The 12,560-nt window shown below is 43.6% G+C and overlaps 1 protein-coding gene across 1 annotated transcript in view; it reads right to left on the bottom strand.

Annotated features, from left to right (window-relative positions):
• The window catches only part of ahr2 (aryl hydrocarbon receptor 2), a 99,055-nt gene extending 86,882 nt beyond the window's left edge, over positions 1 to 12,173 (bottom strand). Inside the window, exons 1-2 of the mRNA XM_080834828.1 lie at positions 11,841 to 12,173; positions 1,835 to 2,022 (exon numbers count right to left, since the gene is read on the bottom strand). Of these exons, the coding sequence (XP_080690954.1) occupies positions 1,835 to 2,022; positions 11,841 to 11,899 (247 nt within the window). The 5' untranslated portion in view covers positions 11,900 to 12,173. The remainder of the gene's footprint in view (positions 1 to 1,834; positions 2,023 to 11,840) is intronic.
• Positions 12,174 to 12,560: the final 387 nt, after the last annotated feature.

The following is a 12,560-nucleotide window of genomic DNA, read 5'->3' as shown; positions in this document are numbered from 1 at the left end:
GGATATCATCAGCTTACTGGAGGGGGGGGAAGTCTCTGCACCCCTAAAGTAAACTTTTAAATGCAAAGGTGGTGTCATGTTTCAGATATTCACATACCTTTTTGGATCTAATCTCATATGACCCAGCCAAACAAAACAAAATAATCAACGCACCTGCTGACTCTTTCAAACTGGAACAATTATGATTTTTTTTTTATGGGAGGCTAAAACAGCTCCTTTTCAAACAGGACACAGATGTTGATCGACTTCCTGTGTTCTGGGGTGCTGAAACTACGATGGTGATGATAAGAGGCTCGGATGATACGCTACGACTATGCTTCCTACATCATCACAGGCCTCTACTTCCAAATATCTATGAGCGGAAGGATGTTGGTCCCTATTCCCTAGCCCACTTTAAACAGAGAAGAGGAGAGGGAAGGACATTACTAATGAAAACTACCGCAGTCAATAGGGGAGAAAAAGCTACATTTTGCATTTTGGAGAAGAGTCCAGCACTCACACAATTTACAAGACAGCATGAAAAGACCAGGAGTGTGAGGGACTCAATACATTTGTAATGATGATTTGCAGAGCAGGTGAACTGCCCGACGGAGCAGTCTTGAGGAGGAAAATTCCATGTGGGATTTCAGAGAGGCCAGACTAGACCATGAGACCTCATCTGAGTCGTATCAGTCCATGTAAACAGACCACACACACACACACACACACACACACACACATACACACACACACACACACACACACACACACACACACACACACATACACACACACAGTCGTATCAGTCCATGTAAACAGACATGGCCAACGGAATAATCCACCACTATGTCATCCAAGAACCAACTGGGGTCTGGTCGATGCATTAGGTCTGGATGATGAAGATTCTTTTTCCAATGTGTCGTAATGAAGAGTGCTTAAGTATCCTTTATCATGTCTGCATTCTGGGAATGTCAAGAGGTCTAGTGTGGTCAGGCCTTGCATTCTGATGTGGAAACCATTCACATAGTTTAGGCTCTCCCTCTGTCTCTCTGTCTCTCTCTCTCCCTCTCTCTCTCTCTCCCTCTCTCTCTGCCTCCTTTTCTCGGCTTCTCTTTCTCTGTCTTCACCCCCCCCCCCTCTCCTTTTACCATGGGATGTTCAGTACCACGATACTTCACTGGACAAGAGAAATTGTAATGTGCAATGCTTATGTAATATCTGAAGACGTTTACAGAAACAGAGAAGTTCTCACATGAAAACAGGCAGAGAAAGAGACAGATCCAGAGACAAAGCTCACTTGAAGAGTTGATAAGCCTTTTCAAAGTCACATTATCGTTTTTACAAAATTACAAAACTATCTTTCTGTCTCAATCACACACAAACAGCACATCTATCCAATCTGCCTGCTATCTCTCGACTTGAGAGAAACATCCATTTGCCTTTCTGACGCCCTTCCAGATTAGCCTCGTCATCTCTTCGTGCAAACGCAAAAATAGCAATTACACAAAAGCAAAGCAGAAGTGACACCATTTCGTCTCACTGATATCACAAACACCTCCATCTTTGACAGGCAAAACCTCCAACACCCCTCGCCTTTGCTCGGGGACCTCTTCACATGAACTGGCTATACATCTCACTCAACACAATCACACACACACACACACACACACACACACACACACACGGCTGTGTGTTCCACAGCATGGACACTATTAAAGAAGCTATTGACCTTCTCACACCGCATCCTCACACAACCACACACACATCAGCTGCAACAATGCACACACACACACATATACACACACACACACACACACACTCACACACAGCTGGGTGACCCCCAGAGTGGACTCACCTTTGAAGTAGCTCTTGACCTTCAGGTATCCCACGCTGAGGCGCAGCACGGAGAGCTTGTCCAGTCGTGCCCTGACATCCTCGGAGAAGGGTAGCAGGCTGGTCAGCTTGTCCAGCTCGCCATTCAGACGATCCCTGTGGCGCTTGGAAGGGTTCGACTTGATGCCCTCGGGGGGAGCAGGCTTAGGGCTGTTGGGGGGGGAGAGAGAGATGGTTATGGTTTGTGATGAGGCGGCTGAGACCCGTTCTTCATATGTTGCTGAGGAAATACCGGCTTCACCAGATACTAGCATTTAGCTAATATAGCCGAACAGACATTTAGCAACTCAAGTTCTGGCTGATTTGGCGCTTCAAAAAAGTTTAAGTTTAATTAGCCTAATTCGCCTTTATTACCAAACTGAGAATGACAGATAATTAAGGTTGGGATTAAGGCTGGGTACTGTTCTTCAGAACAAATCAGCCTTGAATGGAATTCATGTTGAGCAAGGCTGGATCAGTTAGTGGCATCATATCTTGCAACACACAACACATATAACAACACACATTGGTGATATAGTTGGTCATATTGTGGCATATTGTGAAAGCTTTTCATCCATTTTCACAAGGGGTCCTGGACCACTGCACTGCATAACACATAGTCTTGGCGGTTAGTGGGAACGACAAGTGTGTTTATCTGTCCTTCACATGACCATATGAAATTAATACTTGTGATTAATTTGTAATTAGGTCTAGGTGCCAGGCACTCTCGCTTATGGAGATGAGAGACAGGGCAAAGACCAGCCTCCAAAACAGCAATAGGGGGAGCTGCCTTACCGTTACCTACACATTGCCTTAGTGTTGCCTTAGTATGGGTTTAGTGTTTGTTTAGTGATGTCCTTCACATGACCATATACCATCAAAATGTATTTGAAGATCATACCAAATAGTTTTCTGTAAAATAATATCTTTAAAAAATGACAAAAGAATTGCTTTAATCTCAATCTCAAAGAAACTTGATTTTTATTCTTCTTTTGTAAGATTGGTCCCCACAGGCCCTCCGCTCTGTTCTCAGGCCTTGAAGAGAGGCATCCGTGCCCACATGGAAGACAACCATGACCACAGTCTATCAGCACACAAAAAAGCTCTATGTAGTTGACACACTGCCGATGGGTAAAAACACAAACGAAGACATACAGACACACAAACACAAACAAACACACAAACACACACACACACACACACACACACACACACACAGACACACACACACACACACACACATATATGGGTACTCATCAAGCTCAGTAGACAACACTTACATAGTGAGCACCCCCACTGAACACAGTTCTGCGAGTGCTGAACCCACCATCATAAAACTGACATAACCACGTCATAGCAGACACACACACATACACACACACACACACACACACATATGGGTACGCTGAACACAGTTCTGCGAGTGCTGAACCCACCATCATAAAACTGACATAACCACGTCATGTCATGGCAGACACCATATCCTGTCATTGCCTCCCCTGACAAACGGCACTACAGTGTCATGTATGAAGTATGGGTAACTGTAATGACAGCGCTCATTTTTCTATGCTGTAAAAGCCTATGCAACATGCTAGTGAGATGTCATGGTGTGAAAAATGATGTTGGGAGCTGTATTTTTTACAGTATTAACAATTGATAATGAATGACCACAGGACACTGTTGTATCACTTAAAAGATCTATCACAAAAAGTTCCTGATAGTATATGGCATCTGCCATAAAACATTAACGATATGGTTATGAGGGAAAGTTGAACTTTAGTGTTACCATTAGTGCAATATAAAAGTAAAGTAACAAATGTTTGTTTATCGACGCTTTTGACGCTACTGCTACACGCTACAATGTTTCTAGTACTGCAAAGCAGTGTTCCACAATAGAACTCTTTGACCTACTGATGTTCCGTAAGAACTCTCTGGGGAAATAGAGCCAAGTCATGTGAAAACATGTGTGCCACGACCTCATTTCCTCCCCCCTACATCCAGATCACAGGGAAATCAATTAAGGGTGTCTGGATGGATTAAGATGCAATATTTCTTATCTTCCAAGTGAGACAGACATCGCTTGAAAACAGTCTTCAATGATCTACTTGTGTCCCTGAGCATCATGAACGCATGTGACAGGACATTACACCAATCTGAATCTGAACAGTCCCTCTGTGTTCATTTCTAGGTGGGGTGTGTGTGTGAATTTGTGTGTCTCTGAGAACTGTCTCTCTATGTTCATTTTGAGGTGTGTGTGTGTGTGTGTGTGTGTGTGTGTGTGTGTGTGTGTGTGTGTGTGTGGGTGTGAGTGAGTGTGTGTGTATTTCTGTGTGCGTATAGGCAAGGACATGGGTTTGGTCTGTTGGTTTAACATTACTGCCATAACTGGTATGCTAAACTAATATACTACCTAACGTTACAGAAATGATCTCAAATGATTACAGAAAAGCTAACCAGCAGTCTTCACTTTCTAGTAGGCTGCATACCCATACAAACAGCACAGATAACCATGATTACAGTTAATATATGGGCTTGATAATCATGTTATAAAGTATATGCTAATGCAAAAATGCAGAGCAAGTATGTCTATTATTAACTCAAACAAATACAGTTTGGTTAAATACACCTGAGACAGCAGACTGACCCTGGAGCAGAGCAAGGCCTGACCTGCCACAGTCGGTCAGTTTCCTTTTCAAGACATTCCTGCTAGCTGGCAGCTCTGGCGTGTGCTAAGGTTTCTTTCTCAAACCGAGAAAAGCCAGCTCCTATTCCTTTTAAGGCGAGAGGCGTTTCCTGACAGTACTGCAGTCTAGACGCTTACTTGTGATTAATTTGTAATTAGGTCCAGGCGCCAGGCACTCTCACTTATGGAGATGAGAGACAGGGCAAAGACCAGCCTCCAATACAGTTATAGGGGGAACTGCCTTACCTACACATTGCCTTAGTGTAACATTAGTATGAGTTTAGTGTTTGTTTAGTGATGCACCTTAGTGTTGCCTTAATGTTGCATGTATGGTGCCTTACATTTCCTTACTTTTGCCTAATGTTTCACATAATGGCACCTGACACTCTTGGTTATAGAGATGAGAGACATGGCAAAAGCTTTTCCCCATTTCTGCCTTGACCTTCCCTTAATGTTGCCTTAACATTGTGTTGGCGTTGCCTAAACACCATCTTAATGTTGCCTTAACATTGGGTTAATGTTGCCTAAACACCACCTTAATGTTGCCTTAACATTGTGTTACCATTGCCTAAACACTGCCTTAATGTTGCCTAAACACCACCTTAATGTTGCCTTAACATTGTGTTAGCATTGCCTAAACACTGCCTTAATGTTGCCTAAACATTGTGTTAGTGTTGCCTAAACACCGCCTTAATGTTGCGATAGCATTGCCTTAGTATTTATGTTTCCCAATTTGGTGATTCCCTGAGATTCTTTTGAGAGAGTATTTCCAGCTTTCACCTAACGTCCTCTGTGTGCTTCGAGAGTATGAAGAAGATGAGATGCCATTTAATATGCATGGGCATCTTTACCAGTTTATCATCAGCAACAGAAACTGAGGTTCAAATTTCGTTTTCCAGCGGCTCTTAAGTAGCTGAGATCTTCCGCTCGGAGAGCAACAATGTAATTTGCTCTGACTTTTCTACTCTATTTTTTTTTCTTGGGGAAATCACAGGCGCTTTAAAAGTAGGTCTGTAACCCAACACTTAGCGCATTCACTTCAGACCCGGCCCATTGGGAGCACAGATGAAACCCAAGCCAGCCAGGCGGACCCAAATTATACTTTCCCAGAAATAAAAAGCGAAACTGACCTCACTGAGAAAAGAGCCCCCGGGACAAAGGGCTGCTTTCAGCCCATTTCTATCCCTCCTGGGGTGTATTTCATGCCTCCGGGGTGACAGTGGGGGTGTCGTCATCGCGGGCAGAAAGTGCCGGTCGCCGAGTCTTTTAAAAAACGTTCACTTGTGGAAAACCACCGCTCCTTTCCAGTCCAGTGCTACAACTGAGACGTTTCCTTTCCATTCAACAAACGTATAGTGGCTCTTCCACGGCCCTGTTACGGCCCTGGTACGGCCCAGATCCCAAACCCAGTTCCAACATCTGACTCCATTACGGCTCAGACTCGACCCAGCTATGTCCTAGATCACAAGTCCAGTTCCAACAGCTGACTCCATTAACTAACTCTATGTCCAAAGTCCAGTCCTACATCAGGGCCAGGGCTTTGTCTAATTGAACATGCTCCCATGGCATTGGACCAATGACCTTGGTGTTGTTGGGGCCTTGCCCTACCAGTGGAGCACCAGGAACACACGCATACGAGAGAAATAAGAACAAACTTGAAATACTTCAATCAACTAATCAATCAATTTGTTTATTTGATCAAGAGGGACAGTGAACATTCATGAACATTAAAATGTAAATGCACCCAATTTAAGCCAAAAGTCCCTCTGCTAGAGTGAAAAATATACAATCTAAAAAATGTAAATTCTTTGTGATACTTAAAGCACACAAGCACAATGTAGCCTATGGCTTCAGACTTGGCTTTAGTAACCTGAAGCTGAGGTTATGATCATGTTTTACAATCAACCCTGTACCACAAAAGCCAAGACCTGACACAAATGCAGCTTTCGATGGCAACCCACACCAAAACTGCCCTTTCAAGTAGATAGACACCTTGCAAGACTTTCTGAATACTGTTTTTTTAGGGAGGCGATGAAGACATCTTAGCACAGGGGCTGGAAACAGCCCTCTTATGCTTTTTCAAACTTTCACTGACCCCCATCCCCCATTTCACACCATCTGCGACTGAACAACCACTCTCTTTTTACAGTGTGGGCTGGGCCCACCACTTGTGGCTAGGTAATGGAGGACACACCTATAGACTACAACCATAAACACTAGTTTTGTGAGAGATACAAAAAAAGAGTATTGCAATGAATGTGCTTATCGCGAGCAATGATGCTATTAGCAAATCTATTCTAAACAAAAGGAAATATAGATGAAAACTAAGAAGATTGGTGTTATTTGGTAAATCTATTTCATCGATCTATTCGACAAAACAAAATAAAACTAACCAAAGATCATGTAAGGTACACCTCAGCGCGGTTCAACACTGTTTAGTCACTTACAGTAATAACCTTGTGAAATTAGGCCAATCGTCTTAGACTCGACACCACGCCGGAGAACTAAACAGAACCTGGTAATGGGGAATAAACTGTGTAATTATTGTTATTCACATTCCAATCGAATTACACCAAGGCTTCACAACATTCCCATTAATTGTGATTTAGAGCAAAACCAATGGCTTGTTCTGCAGTCAGATTTCCCAGGAGATGGACCACCCAACATCACCCCGATGTTTTGCACAGGAGGATTATTCTGTCAAATCCATGGCTGTCTGGAGTGGAGCTGTTGCCCATCTCTCCTCCGTGGAGAGGGGGGGGGAGTGAGGGGAACTGGCTTACATCTGACCTAAGGATTGTTTTGCCGTCGCAGGCTCCAACACGCCGAGGGATATCTCACCCCTCACTTCAGTGTTGTAGTCCAGGGTATACGCAGGTATACGGAGTATACCCACTTATTTTTCAGTCAGTATTGCGTTCACCCACTTCTCAAAACAGGGCGTTTATCCTGTGCTGTATGGGCTGCTTAAAACAAATTAAGAGTAAACCCACTTTTCCAGGGACCACTACACCACTGCCTCACCCCTCACTTTTAACATCACCTAAGCTTGCCAGCTCAGTGGCCTCTTTGACCGCTTTCTATGCTAAATATATCATCATTTAAATACGATGACAAATTATAATAATTGTTGCTAAAATCACTTGTGAAGGGCTATACACTCACCAAAAGCGTTCATTTGCTTTAAAATAGTCAGTGAAGGGGGGCACTGTGGCGAAAGAAAAAAAAAACGTGCCCACGGAGGACACAGGTGTCGCTGTATCGATTAAAGGCACAAAAGCCCATAAATAAATCTTAAAAAACAAAAAAATAGTCAGTGAAAAACAACTCTTCAAAGGCTCTAGTGTGTGTGTGTGTGTGTGTGTGTGTGTGTGTGTGTGTGTGTGTGTGTGTGTGTGTGTGTGTTAAATCTTCAAACACGGTGAGTTCATCAGGGTGTAGGGGAGTATCGCCTGCCATTGTTTGAGTTATTTGAGTTATACTGGGAGTGCCAGTGCTGCTCAGCCTCCTTTGTGATATTCATCTGCAGGGAGGTCTGTCTCCCTTGATAACCTCTTTTGGAACCCTCCGACATCTGTTTCTGATCAGCATGGAAAAAAAACACACAATATTCAAAATAAAATATAAAAATATAAAAGTCAAATTAGCTCCATCTGTAGTCCCTCTTCCCACCATTTATCCTGAACCAATCACCAAATACAGCACACACACACACACACACACACACACACACACACACACACACACACACACACACACACACACACACACACACACACACACACACACACACACACACACACACATCATCTGTTTTAGCATCAACTGTCTCCACCAGAATGTGTGTTTTTGCTCAGGACAGACCATGTCTGACTCAACGTTAAGACCTCGGCAGTGTTGGTAAACACTGGAAAACTTTTTTCTTCACAGTGAAAGAGAGTTGTGCAACGTTAGGACACTGCTAATTGTGGGTCAAGTTTTTTTCGGTTTTTTTTCACACTTTTTTCCCCATTAAAAAGTGCATATAAAGTTCCTCTTGCTCTTGGTTAGGGTATCAAAGTAATTTTAATCCACTGGTTTTGCTGCCAACAATAACCCTCTTACAAGCTCACGGTGGTAAGCAGTTTCATAATGAGCTTTTGTCAGTTTTGTAAGTGCAGTCATGTCACATCACTGCCAAGAGCTAGCGGTGCTAGGCCAGTTTAAATGGAGGGGGGGCAGTAGGGGGTATCTGGGTCGAGGCAATGCTCTGCCTGTCACAAGAGAGCTTTTTCCAGTTCACCAGGTTCACTGCTGACTATTCTAGACACTCAGTACCCCCCTCGCCCGAACAAGAAGAAAAAACAATTGAAATAATCGTAATAATATCATAAGTGATCATTAGCTCTCTCTCCCCCAGCAGTCTCTAACCCACAGAGCTCAGCCTTTGAGCGTGAGGATCTGTGTATGGAGACTGCAGCTACCGCGGCTAACTTGGCTAGCGCCGCACACTCACCCCTGGGAATGAGTTTCAGTATCACTAGGCAACAACGGAAACTCGACATGATTAATTTTCCAACAGGTCGTGAGTGAGGACCATTATTTATGTTTAAAAAAAGATGAACAAGGCTGAAGACACTACACAGAAATATGTATATCAGTTATAAATGTGTTATAATTTCTGTCTGGACTGACTGACAATAAATTAGTTATTCCAAAAAGCCTTTCATGGTCAAGATATGTGTTTGCCTTCAGTTCATGTTTCAAAAACTTTCCAACAACTCACGCGCACACACACAAACACACACACACACACACACACACACACACACACACACACACACAAACACACACGTAGCAACCCTTGTCATCCATGGGACATGTTTTCGGCGGAGAAGACTTAACACCTTGCCCAGGGGAATGCTGTTCAAAACACCAGGGCTCTGAATGAGGCCGTACACAATGACATCATTGTGGGAGAAGCTGTGCTGAGGTACACACAGCATGTCACATCACCACTCCCAACTTCAAACCATCAATCTGCACTCGCAGAGTCCAGTCCAGTGTGCCTTCCACTCTCAAACCCACGCCATTGTTCCCTACTACATGATGGAGTGAGGGCCCCACAAAAGAGCTTAACCTTGTTTTTCACACAGGTAGATTTGTGTGAATGTGTGTATATGTGTGTGCATGTCTGTGTGTTTACATTTGGGGTGTGGGTGTACCTGAGAAGGTTGGTGGTGGTGGTGGTGGTGGTAGGGGGGGTGGTGAAAGGGGGGTAGGTGTATGACATGGGAGAAGGACGGAGTACAGAACATGCCACCCAATCCGCACCCCCCACCCCCCACCCTCTCCCACCACCACAACCACAACCACCATCTTTTTTTGGAGCATAATTCTAAAGCATTCCAGGAGCGCTGTCTGGCTTGGAGTCCAGTTACATGCGTCCCTCAATGCTCTCTTTGTGTCGAACGCAGACATTTTTTGCCCAGGGAGTGATTGCACCCGCTGGAGCAAGTGGAGCCGGCTATAACGAAGGGTCTCGGCACATGAGCCGCTCGTCAAGTCTAAAATGAGGGCAGGCATTGTAAAGGTTGCCCCTTATCGTCACAGGTGACAGCAACGCTGTTGCGAGCGCGCGCGCACACACACACACACACACACAGAGCGAGCTCTGATTGAGTTGTTAACAGGTACAGGCTGGGTGCTATTACTCATGTCCTGCCTTGGCTTGGACGACCAGCATAGCAGAGATGTTGACTACTGAAGCACGAATAAATAAAACGAAATGAAATGTGCACAGACCTTGCCTGTCAATCCACAACATATCCACAACATAGTGGCCATCAGTGCCTTATAATTATCTTATCACCTCCCTTTGTGGAGAGGTTGGAAGTATGGCGTGGCACTAAGGACGAGGGGTTAACCTAAATTGTCGTACGGGAAAGGAAATAACGGTTACATGGAATTGCTCTTTACTGCAACAATGTCGAACAGATGGACAGAAAGTCAAACTGCATTAATATACAGGCCAAGATTGAAACAAATAATTTTCTGTAGAAAACTGTACAAATTATCATAACGTGTCATGCCTCCAAGTTTGTTGTTGTCTTTTTTTTTATAAAACATGAATGTTAAGTTAAATTAGGCTACTCGAATGTTGCTTAAGGTTAAGATTAACAGTCAAAATGCTGAACAAATGGTTATAACAAACCGAGTAAAAGTCTAGCCAGTTCCTTGTCCGATAAAACTTCCTACAGTTTTGGGAACTAAATGGACATTTCACAGGTGTAGCTGTAGAGTCCCGAGTCTGTTTATTCATCGAAAGTTTTCTGCGGACGGTGAATTAAAGAGCTACAGCAACACAAAAGAGGGGCGCTGCTTTATGCCAACAACCACAGTTGCGTAACAGTTTGCGTGACTTAAAAATATGTTAATTTGAGGGGGAAAAAGAACGAAAGACAAAAAAATTGTGTTCTCATAATGAGAAAAAAACCGTATATCAGATTACAATAACATACTTCGGGCCAGCTCCCCCCGCCTCGCCCCTCCCTCCCGTAAGCATCGCGTGAGAGCACCGCCAACTCTCAACTTGATTATGATTAATGCAGGAGTACTATTTCCATGCCAGACCAAAACTTTACACCACGATAGAATCTTAAGGTAACCCCAACAACTTCGGACGAGCTACTGCTATAACTGCTAGATCTCCCATAACTTTACAAACAATGTCGATGAACGAAGATAAGTATATAAAACAAATGTTGTACATTTCACAACCAGCAGGCTCTCTTTTCTACCCTATTTCCTTCTTCAAATCGGAGACGACAGTACTGCACAAGTCGGCTTCAGCTCCGGTATAAGGAGCGACATCGTCAAGCACTTCACTCCGGAATACTTTGTTCTTTTTGAGTACTTAATGCACTGTTATAGACATTTTACAAAGTATTTAAAGACACAGTGAATTGCAAAGTATTACGTTGTGCATGCTTGCTACAATGGCTGATTCGAAAGGTGAAGGAAACGTTCCACACAGCACATGGCCATTGATCTGTATTCTCGTGCATGAAAGAAAGCCTACTTATTTTTTCCATTTTACGTGTATACATGAAGACGCATTCATTTGGGCAACTTTAACATCCAATGGAGCTGTAATGGCTTACGCTATGATCCAGCTCCAAACTAGTATCCTATATTAAGGGTTTACATGTACTACATGTTAGTTACTCTCTAGACCACTGCAGACACATATGGTTGTAACTTTACAGTTGACGTAATGTGTCACTGCTGTAGTCTGTCTTAACTTGATTCCTGAAAATGCACTTACATTTTCTGTACAGGCTTCTTGCGCTTCTTGGCAGCATATATCCCCGCATTCCCCAACATGGTGATAGTTTAGGTTTATAGGTTATAGTTCTGTATCGGCACTTGTGTATATGTATCCTTTAAGTTCCATTCACTCCAGGGAAACACATAAAACCAACGAGTTAAAAATCCTCAAACAGCGTAATTCTGTCAACGCGCAAACGCCGTATCCCCCAAATGATGTGGTTCACTTCTTACAACGAAATCGAATACATCCAAGTGTGCTGAAATGATGACAAAGTTTCGTAAACTTGTCGTATTCATCGGCGGATAGCAATGGCGTGATCAGAGCAAATTTTCCTCCTTCCTTTCTGTTTTTTTTCTAGCTGTCACTCTCTAGTGCCTCCAAACAAACTCTTCCTGAGAGCTCGCGCTACGAGTAAACCAATCCTGAGCTCCGTTACAGCGCCCAGCTCGTAGCAGGTAAGGTTGGCTCCTTGCGATTGGTGCAAAACGTTTTCAGGAAATCATATCATAAAAATAATTTTAAGGTGGACCGACTCGCTGTTCTCTCTGCAGTCTGCGCTGCTCGGGACTTGGGTTGGTGCAGCAACACCCTCGTTCGGTTACTTGCGTAAACTGTAAGCCATAATACATTATTGTTTATAAAGACCTTTGTCTGCGTTAATCATGGAATCTCAACGAAAACATACTGGCATGATGATATACACAAATTCCTTTG

Source organism: Sprattus sprattus, assembly GCF_963457725.1.
Source record: "Sprattus sprattus genome assembly, chromosome: 3".
NCBI classification, from domain to species: Eukaryota; Metazoa; Chordata; class Actinopteri; order Clupeiformes; family Clupeidae; genus Sprattus; species Sprattus sprattus.
The sequence above is the reverse complement of the archived record's forward strand: the minus strand, read 5'-3'. Positions and strand labels throughout refer to the sequence as shown.